The sequence below is a fragment of the Stigmatopora argus genome, chromosome 14 (assembly GCF_051989625.1).
Source record: "Stigmatopora argus isolate UIUO_Sarg chromosome 14, RoL_Sarg_1.0, whole genome shotgun sequence".
Lineage (NCBI taxonomy): Eukaryota > Metazoa > Chordata > Actinopteri > Syngnathiformes > Syngnathidae > Stigmatopora > Stigmatopora argus.
Genome location: NC_135400.1, coordinates 1,094,926 through 1,118,546, shown reverse-complemented (window position 1 = coordinate 1,118,546; position 23,621 = coordinate 1,094,926). Strand labels below are relative to the sequence as shown.

The following is a 23,621-nucleotide window of genomic DNA, read 5'->3' as shown; positions in this document are numbered from 1 at the left end:
ATATACAAAGTGATGACAGGCCTTGACCTGTAGGTGTCAGTAAAAATTCTATTCTAGTAACTAAATTCATAAAAGTGCAGAAAGGTGCAAGATTAAATATAAGAATACAGTTCATATTTCACAGAAACCCACGCCGGGGAGAACTCCACACAGGTGGGACGTGACCTGGATTGGAACCCAGGACCCCAGAGCTGTCAGGTGCTAACCACTGGTGCCACCGGGCCGGAAATTGATTCCAGGTTCCGAAATATTTTCCACCTTTATATCTGATCGATTGATTATATCTTGGTGGCCTGCCAATCAAAAATATGGTATCATTCTAAAATCCCAAATCTTCCACCTTGATATCTGACCGATTGATTACATCTCGGTTGCCAGCCAATCAAAAACACAAGAAGACGGACAACCATTCACGCCCACACTCATAACCAGGGGTAATTTAGTGTTCAATCAGCCTAGCATTCATAATTATGGTTTGTGGGAGGAAACTGGATTACCCGGAGAAAAACCCATGAATTCCGGAGGACACCATGCATACTCCACACTCTGGAAGGTCGGTATTAGCCTGGCTTTCATTACTAGATCTTAGAACTGTGAGGTCAATGTGCTAACCTCTCCTCTCGTCTGTCCATTTGGGTCGTTTAGCCATACATCAGTGGCATGCAAATTTTCATCACAAGTGGAGACTGCTATTCCCACTGGGGCTTCTTAGCAGCTCACTCCCTTGTCCTGTCCTATCAGCAAAATCATTTCCGAAGGAAATAGGTATTAATCAATGTATTAGATATGCGCACTAGACATTTATAAATAGAAGTTTGTTTTGGAAGTCAAATTGCAGCCGTTGGTCGCCACAGTCAGTCAGCATGAGTGACTGCCATGCCAATGGCTGTGATTAACCGTTTGTTTGCCAATAATGCAATAATGGGCAAAACAGTGACATTGAAAACACACACAAACACTAACCGTTTGTACAAATTGTAACCTCCATGGTTTGCATTAAGTTTTACCCCTCTATCTATGCTATCAGTTTAGCTGTTTATGCGTAGAATTGAGGTGGTAATAGTTCTTCTTCAATTTTTTTTTGTAGTCCAGTCTACGAGCACGGAACGATTAATTCAGACGAGTTTCTCTATGACCAGGAAACGCACAACGCGCATGCACGGGGGGCAAAAAGAGGGCTTTCTGGGTAATGAAGTATACTCGTGCACACAACACCCATAGGCAATGGCAACCTTTCTCAGAATAAAACTTCATGCGTTATCCTATTGTGAGGACATTTGTGTGCATCATTTTGGGAATAATTTGAAGGCAATACAACAGCAAAAAGTCCATCGATAGCAAACGCGAGGGTGGAGGCGTGGCAAACCGCCAACCCGGAAAACGAAGGTAACAAAAGATTACAACAAAATTAGAATTCAGTTTTGTGTAAACTTACATTAAACGTATGTTTGAGTGTCTGTATATATTAATCCAAGTTAATTTAAATTTGTTTGCTCCATTTACGAGTGCGTTGTCATGGGTGTGTGTGGGTGTGGGTGGGTGTGGGTGTGGGTGGGTGTGGGTGGGTGTGGGTGTGCGTGGGTGTGTGGGTGGATTGGTGGATGGTTGGATGGGTGGTTGGGTGGATGGGTGGGTGGATGGGTGGATGGGTGGATGTATCTATGTATGTGTAATGTATGTATAAATGTATGTATGTATATATATATATATATATATATATATATATATATATATATATATATATATATATATATAGTATAATTTCCCCGGGAAAAAGGCAGCGATGAACGTCGATACGTCCATACGCGAAACGGCAAAAATTGCACTAAAAAGTATATATATATACAATTTTATATATAATGGTATATATATATATATATATATATATATATATATACATACTGAAGCTTTTCAGACATTACAACCGGGCCAGGGGGGTGATTTTCCCGGGAAAAGACAGCGATGAATGTCAATGGCGTACCGGCAAACATTGCCCGAAAATGGGGTAAAATCCAGCCGAAAACAGCATTTATTGATTAAATACAAATACTGGAGCTTTTTAGACATCAGAACCGGGCCCGGAGTATCATTTCCCCAGGAAAAAGACAGCGATGAACGTCGATACGTCCATACGCGAAGTGGCAAAAATTGCACTAAAATTGTGTAAAATCCTCTTAATAGCAGCATTTAGTGATAAAATACAAACACGAGCTTAAAAACAAACACTGGAGCTTTTCAGATATCAGAACTTGGCCCACAATTGAAATATTATTTAGGAATGTAGTCATATTTTACTCACCAAAAATCCTTTTTAACTGTACACAATTATTTCGCTTCTGATCTCTTCCTCCATCACTTCAGCAATAGCAGTGATCATGTCGTTTTGTATTTTGCCCGACGTGCCACTAAATAGTTTATTAGTGGACAGGTGGTAATGTAAATCCGTGTTTTTGTCAGCAATGAGAGAAAGAAGTTCCACAAAATTTCCTTTGTTTGGGGAGGCAGCGCTTTCATCGTGTCCCCGAAATGAAAGTTCCTGCTTGCCCCAAAAATGACGCAGTCTATCAAACTTTTTAAGATTTCCCTATTTTTCTTTACCTTTTCGTTGTGGCGCTCCATTTCCCTGCGCCCTTGCTCACTGAACTCGGGTTTGCCAAAAAGTTTTGGAGAGCACTGTTGGTGTCCGGCAGAGCTTTGGTGTCTCGTTGCTGCTTTGGTTAAACAAGACAAATTTGCAAATCCAGTGTTGCTCCAAACACCATGTCGATCGGTGGCAAATAACAAGCACTCCTAGCAATATAATTTGCAGTGTTCCTTCCGGTGAGCCAGGGATAGCGTTCGTAGTTAGCGCACTGAAAGTGGCGGACACACCCTTTTCCCGGCTGTAACAGGCTTGCTAGCTTTGGAGTTGACCGCCCTTTCTTAATGATGTCCATTTTTTCTAGAAAAGTCTGTCTGGAAAATGGCTCTGCCAGCAAATCTGCAACCAAATCCATTTGTTTTCTGCGTCGGCCATTGTGGGTGGAGTTTACTAGCTGGCTGCCTCACTCTGGCTTTGGCCCGCCTACTCTATAGCTAGCCAATCATAGTTGGTGAAATCAATGACGTAACCCTAAGCCGGCGAGATGGCAATGCCTGCGAAAAAGCATTGTGGTTTTGCCAACTCGAAATCTGATTGGTTAAAAGCATCAGTCTTGTTTAATGCAGCAGAGCCTGCAGAACTGACTGTGAAGGCCTTGAGGCAGATTTCTGACCCTTGCAACAAATAATGGCTGAAATGTGATTGGCTAAATGCTTCAAGTATTGATGGAAAAGAAATTTTGTTGAGTAAAATGTGTTTATTTTCCGAAATATTATTTAAATTTTTGAGGTTATTATTGATTATTTTATGTGTCGCAGCTGTAGCTGAAGTAAAGGTTTTATAGACAAAATACTTGGATTGATTCACACGTAGCACTACTGATATATATATATATATATATATATATATATTTATATATATATATATATATTTATATATATATATATATATATATATATATATATATATTTTTTATCTCACTCTCTCACTCTCTCACACTCTCACACTCTCACACTCTCACACTCTCACACTCTCACACTCTCACACTCTCACACTCTCACACTCTCACACTCTCACACTCTCACACTCTCACACTCTCACACTCTCACACTCTCACACTCTCACACTCTCACACTCTCACACTCTCACACTCTCACACTCTCACACTCACACTCTCACACTCTCACACTCTCACACTCTCACACTCTCACACTCTCACACTCTCACACTCTCACACTCTCACACTCTCACACTCTCACACTCTCACACTCTCACACTCTCACACTCTCACACTCTCACACTCTCACACTCTCACACTCTCACACTCTCACACTCTCACACTCTCACACTCTCACACTCTCACACTCTCACACTCTCACACTCTCACACTCTCACACTCTCACACTCTCACACTCTCTCACTCTCTCACTCTCACTCTCTCTCACTCTCTCACTCTCTCACTCTCTCACTCTCTCACTCTCTCACTCTCTCACTCTCTCACTCTCTCACTCTCTCACTCTCTCACTCTCTCACTCTCTCACTCTCTCACTCTCTCACTCTCTCACTCTCTCACTCTCTCACTCTCTCACTCTCTCACTCTCTCACTCTCTCACTCTCTCACTCTCTCACTCTCTCACTCTCACTCTCACTCTCACTCTCACTCTCACTCTCACTCTCTCTCTCTCTCTCTCTCTCTCTATCTCTATCTCTATCTCTATCTCTATCTCTATCTCTATCTCTATCTCTATCTCTATCTATATCTATATCTATCTATATATCTATCTATATATCTATCTATCTATATCTATATCTATATCTATATCTATATCTATATCTATATATATATATACACATATACATATACATATACATACATATACATACATATACACAGTGGTACCTCGAGATACGAGCTTAATCCGTTCCGGAACTGAGCTCGTATGACGAGATTCTCGTAACTCGAGCGGACGTTTTCCATTGAAATGAATGGAAAACAAATTAATTCGTTCCAGCCCTCTGAAAAAACACCAAAAACAGGATATTGGATTGGAAAAAATGTTTTATTTCTTCTAATTCGCCATCTATTAACAAAGTAACACATAACTAGTGGTTTAATAGTAATAAAATGTGTTTAATCTAACTAAAATTGGGCAGATTTCGCTGACGGGAGACAGAGACGTTTGGGGGCGTGGGCGGGGGGTTCCTTTTTTTCCCATGACAACGCACTCGTAAACGGAACAAACAAATTTAAATTAACTTGGATTAATATATACAGACACCCAAACATACGTTTAATGTAACTTTACACAAAACTGAATTCTAATTTTGTTGTAATCTTTTGTTACCTTCGTTTTTCGGGTTGGCGGTTTGCCACGCCTCCGCCCTCACGTTCGCTATCGATGGACTGTTTGCTGTTGTATTGCCTTCAAAATATTCCCAAAATGATGCACACAAATGTCCTCACAATAGGATAACGCACGACCACTTGCCAACGAGAAATAGTCTTTAAGGAACGATCGCGGGACCTTTCCTAAGAAAGAATAACAGGAAATGACATTGCTGAGCTTCCCACGTAGTGATTGTGGGAAATAAAGTTTTATTCTGAGAAAGGTTGCCATTGCCTATGGGTAATGTGTGCAGGAGTATACTTCATTACCCAGAAAGCCCTCTTTTTGCATGCACGTTGTGCGTTTCCTGGTCGATTGAGAAACTCGTCTGAGTTAATTAGTTCCATGCTCGTAAATATTGTTATACACGAAAGATATGCAAAAAAGACCTGGCTTGGTCGAATCACGAAATTTTGACCGCATAACGGGCGAATTATTCGATCGAAATTTCCCCCGTAAGACGAGCATTTTGTATGACGAGCGGTCGTATGACGAGGTACCACTGTATATATATATATATATATATATATATATATATATATATATATATATATATATATATATATATATATATATATATATATATATATCAGTGGTGGGCCATGCATTTCACACCTGGGCCTTCAGTAGTGCTACGTGTGAATCAATCCAATCCTCAACAAGTATTTTATGTCGATAAAACCTTTACTGCAGCTACAGCTGCGACACATAAAAATAATCAATAATAACCTCAAAAATTTAAATATTATTTCGGAAAATAGACACATTTTACTCAACAAAAATTATTTTTATTCATACACAAAATGCATCCTCCTTTCTTTTCTCAAGAAAATTTCAATTACTCTGTGGTACAGATTACACGTACGTTTCAGATCCATCAAGAAGTTATTTTCTATCGCCATCAAAGCTAATGCTGACAGTCGAGTCTGTCCTGTTGTATTTCTGGCATAAGTTTTGATTCTGTTTCGTGCTGAAAATCTCCGTTCGACAGAAGCAGTGGACACGGTGGTCACTGTCAAACCCACTAATGTGTACAGCCGCCCCATGCTCTCACTCAGATTTTTCTGCTGAAGGAAGTCAAAGAGATCAGTGGGAGATTTTCCTGTAAAATCATCCGTGGCATACATTATAATCAGTTCTGTTCTTTGCCGACCGATCTGCATCGCACCCGCGCGCCCACGCACCCGCACACCCACGCACCCGCGCACACACAACACACACAGCGAGCGTAGAAGTCGCGCAGGCCCCGAGCACATTTTGCACCACGAGCAGAACCTTTTTCCAACAGGGACCGCCTGGGTAGAGGAACCCATCATAGAAGTCTTCTGTTGCAAGATGGCCGTCAGATCAATATGCTTTTAACCATTTACTCAATGTGTATTAAGGTGTCTAGCTTTACATTTATGATGTCTATGGTTGTTCCGTGCACAAAGTGCGTCGTGTACGCGGCCAGGATGCTGATACAAACGCATCATAAACCTCTTCTTCATGGGAACCAACTGGAATGATTAAGTTAATACACCCCCTCGAACCGGACAAATTGCTGATTATATGTATTAAGCTAGTAGAATCGGAAGAGTGACACAATGGACTTCTACATTAACCTGAAGGTGAATTTCAGAGGAAATTCTAAAAATTTTCTGCTGTCGGGATCCGAGACCAAGAGCTGGGATTCGATGGAGGCCATGGTAAGGTCACGAGAGAACTAAAATTTTCCTCCCTCGTCAGATTTTGTAACTGACGCATTTTTGACAGGTGCGTCCATTGTCTTTTGCTACTTCAGCACAATTTGCAACCGGCAGTTTTCCCACTGCGGTCAAGCCAGCAGACGTTCGTGTTTTCGTGGTCAAACGAATAGCCCGCCCGCGTAACCCAAACATTACGGTAAATGCATTCAAAATAGACCATTGGCGCTTGCTAAATGCGTATTTTGTCAAGATTACAATTCTCATTTTCTTGGTGTTTTAAATTCAGATTTTTTAAAATAATTTCCATCCAAGGTGGGCCAATCCTAGTATAGTAGATCTCACTGCCTGCTCACACTCAAAATTATGCAATTTCACGGATTATATTTCTAGAAAATAGAATTAAAATTGCTACATATGCGCATTGTCAAGGTTGCAGTTCTCATTTTTGTGGTATTGTAAATCAAGATTTGTTTGTCATAATTTACAGGCAAGATGGGTTAATCGTAGGAGTAGACCTCCCTGACTAATTACTTACATACTTAAAAACATGCAATTGCAAAGGTTAAATAAAAGAAATGGGAATAAAGTTGCTACATGCGTAGTACTTAGTCAAGGTTGCATTTCTCATTTTTGTGTTACTGTAAATCAATATTTTTTTCATAATTTCCAGCCAAAGTGGGTCAATCCGAGTAGTAGACTTTCCTGACTACACACTCAAAATTATGCAATTTCACAGACTACATTTCTCGAATATTCTGTAATAAAAGCTTCGAAGTGATTGTTCATCGTCTCCAGCCTGCATTTGGATAACCGACATCATCCATATCCGAAATTATTCGAAACCGCAAAGGAAAAAAGAGCTCTCTTCCTTCAACAATTGACGGACAGAATATTGGGCGCCCTACAATTTGATAAGGTAAGGACATTTTTCCACCAAACTGATCTTCTATCTGTGTGTTGATATCGGGATGGGACTTGCGCTTTGAATTGATATTCTAAAGCAGGGGTAGGGAACCTATGGCTCGGGAGCCATATGTGGCTCTTTCCATGGGTGCATATGGCTCTCCACTAACATGTGAGGTAAAATATGTTAATCACTAGCGAGAGAGCCGAGTCCCGAACGCACCAATAGGAGCGTCACGTTGACACTGTGGCGTTGAGACTAGCTCTAGCACCACTTTAATCATAATTTAGTTTGTATTACTCTTCTGCATGCATCTTCTCATTGATACTGATTAATTAGCAACAGCATAAAAATGTTGTCAAAATAATTCAGATACTGTTTGTGATTAAAAAGTGGTGAAATGACAAAAAAAATGCACATTTTCATATATTTTACTTGTAAATTCTGAGAATGGCTCTTTAGCAATAACATTAGAAAATATGAATTGTTTATGGCTCTCTCTTTCAAAAAGGTTCCCGACCCCTGTTCTAAAGAGATACGTTTTGGCTAGTGGAATTGTAATTTTATTTTACGAGTGGTTGTTTCGTTCTGTTAAGAATCATAGAGACTCCTCAAAATGTAATAAGATTATTTTACATAAAAAAGATAGGACCTCTGACTATTTTGGTATATAACGGATTGAGCATTTTTGATAAATTTCTAGTACTTTTGTTTGAGTAATATTAATAAATAAGAGGTTTGAATGCTTTTGTTAAATTTGAAGCTGTAGTGCTTTTGTTTGTAGGGGGGGAGCAGGGAGAGGGATAGAGAGGGATAGAGAGGGATGGAGAGGGATGGAGAGGGATGGAGAGGGATGGAGAGGGAGGGAGAGGGAGGGAGAGGGAGGGAGAGGGAGGGAGAGGGAGGGAGAGGGAGGGAGAGGGAGGGAGAGGGAGGGAGAGGGAGGGAGGAGGGAGGGAGAGGGAGGAGGGAGAGGGAGGGAGAGGGAGAGGGAGGGAGGGAGGGAGGAGGGAGAGGGAGGGAGCGGGAGGGAGGGAGAGGGAGGGAGAGGGAGGGAGAGGGAGGGAGAGGGAGAGGGAGAGGGAGAGGGAGAGGGAGAGGGAGAGGGAGAGGGAGAGGGAGAGGGAGAGGGAGAGGGAGAGGGAGAGGGAGAGGGAGAGGGAGAGGGAGAGGGAGGGAGAGGGAGGAGGGAGAGGGAGGAGGGAGAGGGAGGAGGGAGAGGGAGGGAGAGGGAGGGAGAGGGAGGGAGAGGGAGGGAGGGAGGGAGGGAAAGGGAGGGAGAGGGAGGGAGGGAGGGAGGGAGAGGGAGGGAGAGGGAGGGTGGGAGAGGGAGGGAGGAAGAGGGAGGGGGAGAGGGAGGGGGAGAGGGAGAGAGAAAGAGAGAGGGAGGGGGAGAGGGAGAGAGAAAGAGAGAGGGAGGGGAGAGGGAGGGATGGGATGGAGTGAGTAATAGCTGTTAAAGAAGAAAAGTATTGGTTTGGTGCCGTCATCACCCGATTTGCCCATCTCGCCGCGTCGTTACTCGGAGGATAAACGGCTTTTGGCGGCATCTCCATTTAACCCATTTATGCTGTCACCCTACCATGAAGTCAGAAAATCATTGAATATACTTCAGGCTCCGGTGTTTAAAGTAACTGCTGCTCGACTTGAAGTAGATGTAGATGATTAAACGTCTCTCGTTCGCTCGCAACAGATGTTGAACATAAATACAGTTGTGGAAACTCTGGCTGCTGGAATGACTGCTGCCATTAAAGAATTAGAAGGGAAATTGGCCAATATTACGGATTTAAGAACCGACCCATACACACATTTGAATCAGTTAGGTCTGTATTAGGAAGAATTAAACAGACGCCAATCGGTTCCACAAAATATTACAGATCAACTTTAAAAAATCAACGCTCAACATGAAGACCAAGCAAACGCCGATATGGGCGAGCAGTGCCCCACCCCGTTTGCTGAACAAAAAGCAGCCCGACTGATAAGAAAACTGGACATTGCTGGCTGCCCTTCAAATAAGGAAGAGGAAAACAAGTTGTCCGTTGCTCAATTACACGATTAATTAACAAAACTAAAGTGTCATATCGAGAATCTTTCAGATGCCCACGCTGAGGTATCTTCCAATTATCCAGCTTTTCCTCTTCATCGGCCTGTGACTCATTCCCAAATCTTGCAGGCACCCATGTTAATCAAAGTTTACCCGTCAACTAGTAACACTGCTATATTTTACAAATCTTTCTTTCTCACTGATGTTTCTGTGTTGATTCAGAAACTTCCACCTATGCAATCTGATGGTACCAATTGGCTTCAATCAGTGCAGAAAGCTGTAATGGGACAGATGCGAACAGCAGGTGACATTCATATTCTTCTTACACAATCATGTCCGCTTTCACAGTTGAACACTCCGATGCAAAATTCAGTTTTCCTCATGTCGCCCTGATAATCAGGCTCTTACGAGGGAAAATTATTTGACCTTGTCTACTGCTTTACATACGTTGTTTCCCCTCCCTGAATGCGTCAATCGAGATCTGGTCTTTACTCCCAAAGCAGATGAGGAGGCCACAGCCTTTGTTGACCGGACCCTCACTGATTACACTCTGAAAATAGGACATGCTCCCACGGCCTCCGCCTTGTATTCGCAAGTTTTCCAAACAGCCATTTCAAAGGGAGTTTCCAAGTCTGTGGCATAGGCCATGGAGGCCAATCCGGATCTTCCAATTGCTTATGTTGACAGGTGGCTATCACATCTAATACACTATTTGAGGAGACATGCTAAAGATAGAGTCTGAGATTGACAAACACAAAAGCACAGAAACACCTCTTGCTATGTTGCAGTTGCAAAATTTAAAAAAGCAAGATGAATCCGCTCTTGCTGTGGTTTCTTCTCCCCCTGTTGATTCTGAGTATCAAGCAGGTGCATCCATGGGTTGAGGTGCGCCCCCTGGTGGCTGTAATATATGCTTCAATTGTGGATGCTCGTCATTGGGTCTGCGATTGCAGTCAACGACCTCAACCTTAAACATGTGTGAATTGTTTGCAGGCAAACCAGGTGTCACCTTTTCAGTGTCCCTGACTCCTGAAAAACTCAAATGGTACATGATGGCGGATCCTCCGAATCCTTCTATGCCTCCTTCCACCAACGTCTCCTTGATACGTCTCACCTCACAGAAAGGATCTCGGTATGTTTGTCCTGGCATGTTCACAGGCCACTGATTGGCAAGATTATTTTCACCCTCAACTGCTCTATTCTCCATCACTTAATGCTTATTTGATTTAATATCACGCATTTCTACCCATTTCTGTTTTGAAACACCAGCTTTCTGGATAGGCACCACGGACGTAAAACAACAGAGAGATTTTGCTGGTCAACTTCTTGACTCCCTTCTCACATCGCTGTGGTCCATGTATCACACTGATGTTGGTTTATGCAACGTCTCACCTGTTGCATTTCAAATTAAACCGTGACAAGTATATGTTCTCAATACGCTGTAAAAAGGCTGGGATAATCGGCATTTCAGAAACAATTGTAGGCTTGCTCAAAGCAGGAGTGTTGTGTGAAATTCACGGTTCTAAGTTTGGAACGCCCATTTTGCCCATTGTGAAGGAATGCACTGGAATGTTTCGCATGGTCCATGACCTGCGAGAGGTTGATGCGGCCATCTTGACTCCCACTTTGCCTGTCCTGAACCCTCATTCGGCATTGTCCCAAATTATATCAGCCCACACTCATTTCACTTCCATTGACTTGGCTAATGCTTTCTTTTGAATTCCACTCCCTCCTTCAATGAAACATATTTTTTTATTTCACTTGGAATGGTGTTTGTTATTCCTACAATCACCTGCCTCAAGGCTTTGTCCTTTCACCTGAACTCTTCACCGACTGTCTTTGCCAGTTGCTGTCTCCACTTGTACTGCCCCCTGGTGTTCTCCTGGTGTAGTATTTGAATGACCTCCTGCTTGTAGCTCTCTCTGAAACCTGTTGCCTTGAGGCCACCTAGTCTTTGCTTTCTCATTTGGCCTCTGGGATTGGAGTGTTCCAAGTCCAAGCTTCGGATTGTCTGACCACTGGTTTCCTTTCTCGGACGCCTTATTTCACGCCACGGCACAGGGATGTCTCTCACAAAGATGACATGCTTCATCACCCAAAACCAACAAATGTCAAATCACTGATGGGTTTTCTTGGCCTTTGCAACTTACTGATTTTGCTGAACTCACCCATCCACTCCGGCAGATGGTCAATGCACAGAGTATGTGAAAACTTTCCAACACTTTCCAACTGGACCCTCTGCAGTTCGCCTATCGTCCAGGCATTGGTGTGGAAGATGCTACCACCTACCTGATGCACAGGTCTCTTTCACACCTGGAGAACACGAGAAGCACGCTGAGAATGATGTTTTTTGACCTCTCCAGTGCGTTCAACACCATTCAGCCAGTCCTACTGAGAGGGAAACTGGAAGAGGCTGGAGTAAGGAACCACCTAGCCGCATGGATCATCAACTTCCTCACTGACAGACCACAATATGTGAGACTCCAGGACTGTACGTCTGATGTGGTAGCTTGCAGCACGGGGGCCCCACAAGACACAGTGCTCTCTCCACTCCTCTTCTCCCTACACATCGGACTTCAAACATAATACAGACACCTGCCACCTCCAGAAGTTCTCTGACGACACTGCTATTGTTGGACGAGTGATGGACGGGAACGACCTGGAGTACAGGGGAGTCATCACAGCCTTTGTTGACTGGTGTAGGCAAAACCACCTCTACATCAACACCAGTAAGACAAAGGAAATGGTCATCGATTTTCGGAGGAATCCGCAACAGACCATTCAGGTGAACATCCAGGGTACAGACATTGAAATCGTGGAGAATTTTAAGTACCTGGGTGTTCACCTCAACAACAAACTAGATTGGTCCACAAACATAGATGCCCTGTACAAAAGGGGCCAGAGCCGCCTCTACCTACTGAGGAGTCTACGGTCCTTTGGAGTGTGCAGGACACTGCTGAGGACTTTCTACGACACTGTGGTGGCATCTACAGTGTTTTATGCAGTGCTCTGTTGGGGATGCGGGAGCACGGAGAGGGACAGGAACAGGCTGAATAAGCTGGTCAGGAGGGCCAGCTCTGTTCTGGGCTGTCCTCTGGACTCTGTGAAGGAAGTGGGAGAGCGGAGAATGCTGACCAGGATGATGTCCATCATGGACAGCACCTCCCACCCCCTGCATGAGTCTGTGGAGTCCCTCCGAAGCTCCTTTAGCAATAGACTGCGGCACCCTCATTGCAGGAAGGAGCGCTTCCGCAGATCCTTCCTCCCATCAACTGTCAGGCTCTTTAACAAAAAAATGGCTGAGTGTTAAGACCTACCGTATGCATGCATGTACATTTATGTGTATGTATGTATATATGTGCTAAGCAACACGCTTATTTATTTATATATTTATTCATGTATTTATTTATTAACTTACTTATTACCTATCTATTTGTGTCTAAAATGCCTTTCCTATTCCTGCATCCTCACCCTCTTGCTACTGTGACAACGAAATTTCCCGAATACGGGATGAATAAAGTTATCCAATCCAATCCAATCCACTCTTTGTTGAATCATGGAAGTAGATACATCCTTCATTTCTTTGAAACAGCATCTATCCATTGCTGCGGCTCTTGAAATTTCTGATAACACGGAAGCAGATACAGTCGTACCTCTACTTACGAAATTAATTGTTCCCTCAACTTTTTTCGTAACTTGAAAATTTCGTAAGGAGAGGTGTACTTTATATGTAAATTCTCAAATTTGTTCCATGGTCCTCACAGAACTGCCAACTAAACCCTTTAAAAAAGTGTCCCAATTTTGTATGAAAGATGTGTGAAACACACAAAAATGAGACAAAATTACAAGAAAATGGTTTTAAAATGTTTTAATGTTTTAAAATGAATAAAATGGTATTGTCATTATATGAGATAGAATGAGAGCGATGAAATAAGAGCCGAGAGCCCAGTAGAGGGTAGCAAGGTCTCTAAAGTGAGAATCAATGCATTCGTGACAATATTTTCAAAATAAAATAATGGATAAGGAAATGCATTTAGTTTTGGGGCGGATTTCGTAATTTGGATCTTTTTCGTATCTCGAGTCGCTCATTTGCATATAAAAATGTTGTAACCTGAAACTTTCATACCTAGAGGCATTCGTTAGTAGAGATATCACTGTACTTCCTTTATTTCCTTGTAAAAACACCATTCCAATGCGGCGGCTCTTGCAATTCCTGATTACAGCTGCATTTTCTATTTTGATGTGTCTGAAAAGGTCAACAGTGTTTCTGCTGCCCTTTATCAGAAGGGGGATGGAGGAAGTCGACAAATTTGTCTGTATGCATCCACTCCATTGGGAAAATGAGCAAAGACACCCGATGTGTGCTTCTTTCGCATCTGCCCTAGTGATTCAGAAAACATCCCACTTTGTTCTTCATCACCTGCTTACCGTGCAAACATCACACAGTACAGTCTAATACCTGACAAGTCAAGTGGAGAAGACAAAGAAACATTTAATCAATTTTGACACAACCACATACAGTGGTACCTCAACATACAAGTACCCCGACATACGAGCAATTCGAGATACGAGTAAAATTTTGAGCAAATAATTATCTCGAGATACGAGACAAATTTCGAGATAAGAGAAAGCCAGGTGGCCAAGACATGAGAGGCTGTTTATGATTTTAGCGCACTGTCTTTTTTGCCACATCTCTTTCGTGTATAACAGATATCTACGAGCACTGGGCGGAGCGTTGCATTTTCCCGTGTTTTTTTCCCCGTTAGTCAATGCATAATACAAAGTGAACAACAATGGATCCAAAGCAAACAGGTGGAATGAAGAGTTGTGCAAAGAAAAGGCGAACGTTGACAATCAATATTAAGCGTGAAATAATTGAAAAATATGAGAGTGGTGTACGTGTCACGGAGCTTGCTCGGCAATACGAGAGGAATACTTCAACAATATGCACCATCCTGAAGCAGAAGGACGCAATTAAGGATAAGAGGCCTTCCAAAGGACTAACTATAATTTCCCCCCAGTGCAGTGACATTCATGACGAGATGGAGAGCCTTTCTTTTATTATGGATAAAAGATAAACAGTTAGCAGGAGATAGCGTGACCGAGTCAACTAGATGTGAATTTACATGGATTTAATAACAAAGAAAGGATCTGAAAAGGGGGAGCCTTCAATACCTTGCAAACCCTTTAAAGCGAGTCATGGCTGGTTCGAATTAAAAAAAAAAAAACCTGGAATACACTCAGTTATTAGACACGGGGAAGCAGCAAGTTCCAATTCGAAAGCCGCGGTGGAATTCATCAACACATTTGCCTCGATTATCACCCAGGAAAGTTACATCCCCCAACAAGTGTTCAACTGCGACGAAACTGGTCTTTTTTGGAAGAAGATGCCCAGGCGGACATTCATCATGGCAGAGGAGAAGGGACTACCGGGGTATAAACCTATGAAGGACCGCTTAACTCTAGCCTTGTGTGCCAATGCCAGCGGTGACTGTAAAATTAAGCCGCTGCTGGTGTACCATGCGGAGAACCCACGTGCTTTCAAGAGATAAAATATCTCGAATGAAAAACTCCAAGTGATGTGGCGCGCTAATTCCAAAGCTTGGGTTACGCGTCATTTATTCACAGAATGGGTTAATCTCTGCTTTGGTCCGGCAGTCAAAACGTATTTGACAGAGAAAAGCCTGCCAATGAAATGTCTCCTGGTCCTCGACAATGCCCCTGGTCACCCTCCTGGTCTCCAAGAGGAAATTGTTGATGAATATAACTTCATCAAGGTCCTCTATCTACCGCCCAACACCACGCCACTCCTCCAGCCCATGGACCAACAAGTAATTTCAAATTTTAAGAAATTGTACACAAAGTATTTATTCAAGAAATACTTCGATGTGACAGATAACACAAACCTAACCCTTCGTGAATTTTGGAAAGACCACTTTAATATTGTCCATTGCTTGAAAATTATTAACGATGCATGGCAGGGTGTCACACCACAAACTCTTAATTCAGCATGGAAAAATTGTGGCCAGCTTCCGCTGAGAGAGACTTTGAAAAAGCAGCCCCTGCTGTACATGATGAACTCGTTGTCATGGATGATATCGTGTCACTTGGAAATTCCTTGGGGCTGGAGGTTAACGAGGCAGATGTGAATGACCTAGTCGCCGAGCACCACGAAGAACTGATGACACAGGATTTAATCGAGCTCCAGGAGAGTGAACATTTGGAGGTGTTGCGGGAACTCAATAGCGAGGAGGAGGTGGAAGATGGTGACTGCCCTTGCTACAAAGGATATCAAAGACATGCTAGCGAAGTGGCAAGGGTTTTCTGATTTTGTAGAAAAGAGGCACCCTGACAAGCTGGCAAGTGGTTGCGCGTTATTGTATTGTGAGGACATTTGTGCGTGTCATTTTCGAAATATTTTGAAGGGAAGGCAAAAACAAACAACCCTTGATGCGTTCCTTTTAAAAACTCCCGCTGAAAGTCAGGGTGGAGCCAACCCGGAGAAGAAAGGTAAAAAAAAAAAAATAGCATTCAGTTTTGTGTAAAGTTTGATGTGTGTTTGAGTGTCTGTATATATTAATCCAAGTTAATTTAAATTTGTTTGTTCTCTTACGAGTGTGTCGCCGTGGGAAGTCTCCCCCCTCTCTCTCTGTCTCTCTGTCTCTCTCTCTCTCTCTCTCTCTCTCTCTCTCTCTCTCTCTCCTCCGTGAAATCCGTCCAATTTTAATATACTATTAAACACATTTTATTACTATTAAACAACTAGTTGTGTGTTACTTTGTTAATAGATGGCGAATTAGAAGAAATAAAACATTTTTTCCAATCCAATATCCTGTTTTTGGTGTTTTTTCGGAGGGTTGGAACGAATTAATTTCTTTTTAGTTCATTTCAATGGGAAACGTTCGTTTGAGTTACGAGAATATCGACACACGAGCTCAGTCCCGGAACGAATTAAGCTCGTATCTCGAGGTACCACTGTATTCTCTTTATCATAAAGGAGTGAACATGGCTGACGGTCTACTTGAAAGAGAACCGCATTGTTGTGTACAAAGAATTGCAAAAGAAAATTCTGCACTGAACTCTATGAGACACATCTTGACAACCCAGACTTGATTCTTTTCACAGAAGGATGCTGCTTCAAAGGCAACAATGGCCTACAATCTGGATTTGCAGTAACCCAATCCACAGAAACATGTTTTGAAGAAGTCCAAGCAGAAATAATTCAGGCTCTCACTCAGCATAAAGTGCTGAAATATTGGCATTGACAGCAGCTCTGAGATTGGCAAAAAAACAGTCAGTAAACATTTACACAGATTCAGCGTATGCACACATGACAGTTCATGCCACAAAGAATGGCAACAGGAACGATATCCAAACTGCAACCGGTACACCTGGCAGCCTGGCAGCTGGTTAGCACATCAGCCTCACAGGTCTGAGGTCCTGAGTTTGAATCCAGGTTCGTCCACCTGCGTGGAGTTTGCATGTTCTCCCCGGGCCTGCGTGGGTTTTGTCTGGGTAGTCCGGTTTCCTCCTTCATTCCAAAAATATGTATGGTGGGCTCATTGGACACTAAATTTCCCCTGGGTATGAGTGTGAGCATGAATGATTGTCCGTCTCATCGTTCACTGCGAACGGCTGGCCACTCATTCAGGGTGTCCCTTGCTTCTTGCCCGAAGTGAGCTGGGATAGGTTCCAGCACCCCCCTTGACCCTGCTGAGGATAAAGCAGTTTAGAAAATGAATGAATGAATGAATGAACCAGTTCATCTATTAAACGTCAGGACCAAATTCTCAAATTGGGAGATGCTAACAGCGGTGGCAGTAATAAAGTGAAAAGGGCTTTTTTGAACTAATGATATTGTATTGGAAGGAAATGAATCAGCAAAAACGTTTGCGGGGTTCAGAGGAAGAGTGTGTGGAAGTCGAAAGGGGGCGCCAAAGATGAAGATGGCATAAGGCGAAGAGAGAGTGTTTTTCCAAGATGGCGCCGTTAGGCGGCAGCCGGTGGCAGTAGCTCTGTCCACTTATTTGTTTTTCGTGTTTTACAGCCTTTCTATCTTTTTTTAAATTATTTTTCAATACAATTTAATATTTCTTAATACATTCCTTTTTACTTTACTTTGTACTTTATACTTTTTACTTTAATGTTTTTACAACTTTCTTTGTTCTGTTAGCCTGTCTTCTTTCTGCTACTTCTTTTTTGGAACCATTCAGCCATGCCTACGCTGTCATACACATGGGATTAGCTGTGGAAAATACACAGCAGAAGGAGCAACACCTCGATGCTGCTGGAAGAAGTGATTCTTCAGACCAACCATTCCATCTATTATTATGGGGAAAGTGAGATCCCTCCCCGATAAGATGGAAGAGCTGTTGGCACTTACTAGGCCGGAAATAGACCCAAGTTACAAAATCCTCCAAAAAGTAAATACATTTCCTTATCTGTTATTTTATTTAGATTTCCCCTTATTAAGTGATTAAAAACTGTACAAATGCAACGTGGCACATATTTTCACACACACACACACACAGGGCAAACGTAAAAGTCTAAAATGTACTACAAACTGGACGGCTTTCGGCCCTGCTAAAACGGGTATTACATCTATTACGGCCGCGGAGGGAGATATTTCAGCGGCGCAGGGCACATTTTCATGTTTTATTTCTTTAACAACATTAATAAATAATTTCCTTATATTTTTGTCTCATTTTTGTGTGTTTCCTTACATCTTTCATACAAAATTGGGACACTGACCAATTTTAAAGGGTTTAGTTGGTTGTTGTGTGAGGACCGTGGAAATAATTAGATAATTTACATATAAAGTTCACCTCTACTTATGAAAATTTCAAGTCACGGAAAAAGTCTTGTAACCAATGTTCCCTCAAATTTTTCGTTTGTCTGGGCAGAAAGACAACCTCCCTGAGCACACTGAGTACCAATGTGAGCAACATCATCATTGCTTGCTGTGGGCACACACCAGTATCACACCTGTCATAAGCAGGTGCATGTCTACTACACATAAATGATTCAGTAATAATAAAATGTAATGATTAATATCTATGAATGGGCGGCCCGGCGGATGAGTGGTTCGCGCGTCAGCCTCACAGCTCTGGGGTCCTGGGTTCAATTGCAGGTCAGTCCACCTGTGTTGAATTTGCATATTCTCCCTGGGCCTGCGTGGGGTTTTTCTCTGAGTTTCCTCCCACATCCCAAAAAGATGCATTGTAGGCTGATTGGACACTCTAAAATTGCCCCCAGTAATGGGTCTCAGTGTGCACGGCTGTCCGTCTCCTTGTGCCCTGCGATCGACTGGCCACCAATACAGGGTGTCCCCTGCCCCTGGCCCAAAGTCAGCAGGGATAGGCTCCAGCACCCCCCGCGAGTGATAAAGTGGATAAAGCGGTTCAGAAAATGAATGAAAAAATATCAATGAATAAAGCATCTTCATAAATGCCATTAGAATATGCACAAATCCGACTTAAATTTTACCTTATTTTACACATCTGTCCTTCTCACTTCTCATTCTCGTTCAAATGACTTTTCTGCTGAACGTGTCACTTGAGATAGTCAAGTTTCCATTTATATGCAATATTTTCCCATGATTTTGCTTTGATTTATTTAATAAGGGATAGCACATATTAATGAACATATTTATATTCATGTTAATGACCATATATATGTAAGATTGTAGCCGAGGGCTAATTTCCATTTATAGTCCATTGTGTACGTTGAAGACAAACTGATAGGTTTATTAATTGGTACACGGTTGATTGGTCGCCGGTCTTTCGGTCGCGGTCTTTAGGTCCCCCGGAAGTTTGGTCGTCTGTCTTTTGGGTCGCCGGTCTTTTGGTCGCCTGATCGGCTGCTGCCACCTACTGTCAATTTAATAAAAAGCAAATTCACAGATGGTGTTTTTATTGACGCAGTCCAATGAACCTTCATTCTCTCTGGGAGAACTTGCAATGTTGAAATACTTTAGATTAGATCAGGGGTCCCCAAACTTTTTCCTGTGAGGGCCACATAACCTTTCCCTTCTCTGATGGGGGGCCGGTGTCAGTTTGTAACAGAAAAAGTGTGACGATCGTAGGGGAGTTTAATTTTTTTTATTGTTTTCCAGAAAGCCACACATAACCAAATAACCCTTTCCATGTTCTTTACAGAAAAAAAAGTCAGGAAACAAATAATAACACTATTAATGAAATAAATAATAACTAAATAACCCTCTCTGAGTTATTCACAGAAAAAACAGGAAATAAATAACACTATTTATGAAATAAATAATAACTAAATAACTCTCTCTGGGTTTTTCATAGAAAAAAAGCTATGGAACATTAACTTTCTGTTGTGCCATGCACAATCTTAACAGATAAAAGTTCAGCTCAGTTGTCAGAGCAGAATCTCTCTCACGTCAACACTTTGCAGCACAGTGCTTGCTGGTGAATTAGGCAGTGGACTCGTAGCGGGGCGGTGAGACCCCTTTTTTCCAACTCCCGGTTCATGCGTCCCATTAGACCGCAAGTTTCGCCCACCATGCTTGGAGCCCCGTCAGTCGTGATGCTAGCTAGCTTTGACCAGTCCAGGTCCAACTTCTCCATGGTTTGGCACACTTTGTCAAAAATATCCTCTCCCGTTGTGGTCCCTTTGAGACTTTGGAGGTCTGCCAGATCCTCGCGCTAACTCCACGAATAAAAATGAGCAGTTGCGCTGTGTCTTGCACGTCCGTGCTTTCATCCAGTGCTAATGAAAAAAAGTCAAATTCTTTCGTCTTCTGCTGCAGCTGGGCATATACATTACTCCCGATTTCTTCAACGCGTCTGGTCATTGTACTCGCCGACAGACTTACGGCATTAAATGCATCTTTCTTCTCGGGACACACCTCCTCTGCGACAGCATCCATACATTTCTTAACAAACTCCGTCAGTGAAAGGCTTACCGCTGCTTGCTATCAGTTTAGCAACTCGAAAGCTGGCCCGAACGGATGCCTGGTTCAGCTGAGCTTGGCGTACAAATGTATTCTGCTGAGATAGTAGTCCACTTTTTCGCTTTGAGTTTGTCTGCTCGTATTTGGCCTTGCAAGCTATCGTACTTGTCTTTGTGACGGGATTCACAGTGTCGGCGAAGATTGTATTCTTTGAATACCGCCACCGTCTCTTGACAGATGAGACAAACAGCCTTTTCTTTGCATTGAACGAAAAAATAATTGTTTGTCCACTCCAGGTTAAATACCCTGCATTCTGAATCAATTTTTCTCTTACCTAACTTCTTCGCCATTATTCCGTTCTCTCTTTGACAGGGCGGGGCCTAGGATTTTTTGGGGGGAATTCTTTTTTTCTGGAAAATATTTTTTTTTCCCAAATAGGAAATAAATCCGATAGCATCTCTGGTATTGTTCAGAGGGCCGGGCCAAATGTGCTGACGGGCCGTATCCGGCCCGCGGGCCGTAGTTTGGTGACCCCTGGATTAGATGGTCATTTTTATCAAACAAATAAAAGTATTAGTATACTTTTAGTTAGACAGTATTTAGATCGTTTCAACAGTATTTAGACTCTAAATACTGTTGAAATAATCTTAATACTGTTGAAACGATCTAAATACTGTTGAAACGATCTAAATATCTAATATCAAAATATCAATAAGAGCACTCATTAACACATCAATAAGAGCACTCATTTAACACATCAATAAGAGCACTCATTTAACACATCAGCTGCTGCCATTGACTGTCATAGTCCTCCAATGAACCTTCATTCTCTCTGGGAGAACTTGCAATGTTGAAATACTTTAGATTAGATGGTCATTTTTATCAAACATCAACATATCAATAAGAGCACTCATTTAACACATCGGCTACTGCCATTGACTGTCATAGGCGTCCAATGAACCTTCATTATCTCTGGGAGAATGAATGGAAGAATCTCTCTTAAGGTAGAAAAAATGGTTAAGTATGCCCAGAAAAGTGTTCCAAAAGTGGAGTAATAGTTTTTAAAACAGCATTTAATGATTAAATACAAATACTGGAGCTTTTCAGACATTAATTGGGGGTGATTTTCCCGGGGGAAAGACAGCTGTAAACCTCGGCGCGACCAAATGCGACGACCATTTGCGAAAGGTCCTAAATTTCACTAAAACGGGGTAAAATACGCACTTATTGATGAAATACAAATACCGGAGCTTATCAGACATGACTATCAGGCTCTGGGGGTGATTTTCCCGGGGGAAAGACAGCGATAAACGTCGGCGCGACCAAATGCGACGATATGCGACCATTAGCAAAAGTATAAAAAATGCACTAAAATGCGGTAAAATCAGCACTTAGTGATGAAATACAAATACTGGAGCTAAAATTGCAGTCGATGGCAGCAGCTGATGTGTTAAATGAGTGCTCTTATTTCTCCCAGAGAGAATGAAGGTTCATTGGACGCCTATGACAGTCGATGGCAGCAGCCGATGTGTTAAATGAGTGCTCTTATTGATATTTTGATATTAGATATTTAGATCGTTTCAACAGTATTTAGATCGTTTCAACAGTATTTAGAGTCTAAATACTGTTGAAACGATCTAAATACTGTCTAACAAAGTATACTAATACTTTTATTTGTTTGATAAAAAGGACCATCTAATCTAAAGTATTTCAACATTGCAAGTTCTCCCAGAGAGAATGAAGGTTCATTGGACTGCTTCAATAAAAACATCTGTGAATTTGCTTTTTATTAAATTGACAGTAGGTGGCAGCAGCCGATCAGGCGACCAAAAGACCGGCGACCCAAAAGACCGACGACCAAACTTCCGGGTGACCTAAAGACCGCGACCAAAAGACCGGCGACCGAAAGACCGGCGACCAATCGACCGCACACATTAATTAGTCTTTAATAAAACAGACATCTTTTGGCTTACTCTGGCTACAACTTGCAAGGAAAATCACTCCCGACTCGTCTTCATCCGAGATGATTCTGAAGAGCGGCATCCTCCTCTGTCCATTTAGTCGCGCATAATTCAAAACATCTAAGGTAATCTGATTCAAACAATTGCATAAGCTAACCGAATAACACCATCGAGGTCAAAAATAACTGCAACAATAATCACATACCAGTCATTCATTAATAACAATTAAGGTCGGAACTCAAAAACAACTCCATTGGAAATTAAACAAACGAGCCTCCATTTGGCAAAACAATTCCATATCAAGCGAACCGAGCGTCATAATTTGAGAAACATATGCGAGTATTTTCGGAAGTTGATTTGATTATCGCCATCTGCTCCGGAATCCAAGTCAAAGCAATTTAAGAGTCCTTCGCAGATCTTCATTGCGAACTTGCATCTGGGTAAAGGGTTGAGGTGTATCTCCCAATAAACAGTCCTTGGAGCCGAGGACCCGGTGAGGTGTTACATCAACAAGCTGGAGCCAGCTGCCCTGGAGAGTGACCTTGAGCTTGCTCGGTGATTACTTAAAATATAGCCCAGGTTAAAATATAGCTTCATTACCTATTAATGATTAATGAACATATAATAACATCTCAGAATAACCCCAACACAAACGATCACACATACTAGACACACGCACGCACACAACCACACACACGGCAGATTTAGACAGTTCTCACCCGATTTCACCACTTGTTCTTCTATTTGCACAGTAAAGTAAAAAGGAATGTATTAAGAAATATTAAAATGTAATTAAAAAAAGATAGAATAGCTGTAAGACACGAAAACATAAGAGTGGACAGAGCTACTGCCACTGGCTGCCGACTGAACGGCGCCATCATGGGCAAAAAAAAAGTTGGATTTTATTTTGTGCGCTCCATATGATTTGCTGTGCCCGGAGAAGACGAGAGTAGTGCGCAATTGCGCACGCGCGGAGCTTAGAGGGAACATTGCTTGTAACTTTAATTTTCGTAAGTAGAGGTACGACTGTATAGTGATAAAACATTTGGTTAATCACTATGTTCAAATGCATGGGCTTCCTAGAAAAATCAGATCAGAGAATGGAACTCATTTAAAAAATAAACCTCTCCAAGCTGTA

General features: G+C 42.2%; 1 protein-coding gene across 28 annotated transcripts in view; it reads left to right on the top strand.

The window, feature by feature from the left end:
- Positions 1–6,199: 6,199 nt before the first annotated feature.
- The window catches only part of nbr1b (NBR1 autophagy cargo receptor b), a 394,738-nt gene continuing 377,316 nt past the window's right edge, over positions 6,200–23,621 (top strand). For 10 of the 28 annotated variants that reach the window (XR_013304863.1, XM_077618756.1, XM_077618757.1 and 7 more), the window contains exons 1-2: positions 6,204–6,656; positions 6,724–6,852. Coding sequence is in view for 22 of the 28 variants with exons in the window: in XM_077618756.1 (XP_077474882.1) it covers positions 6,555–6,656; positions 6,724–6,852 (231 nt within the window). In the remaining 6 variants the exon portion in view is untranslated. Of the gene's footprint in view, positions 6,657–6,723; positions 6,853–7,392; positions 7,573–9,826; positions 9,909–10,597; positions 10,737–23,621 lie in introns of those variants that run through there. The other 18 variants (XM_077618768.1, XM_077618766.1, XM_077618758.1 and 15 more) reach the window with 10 other exon arrangements.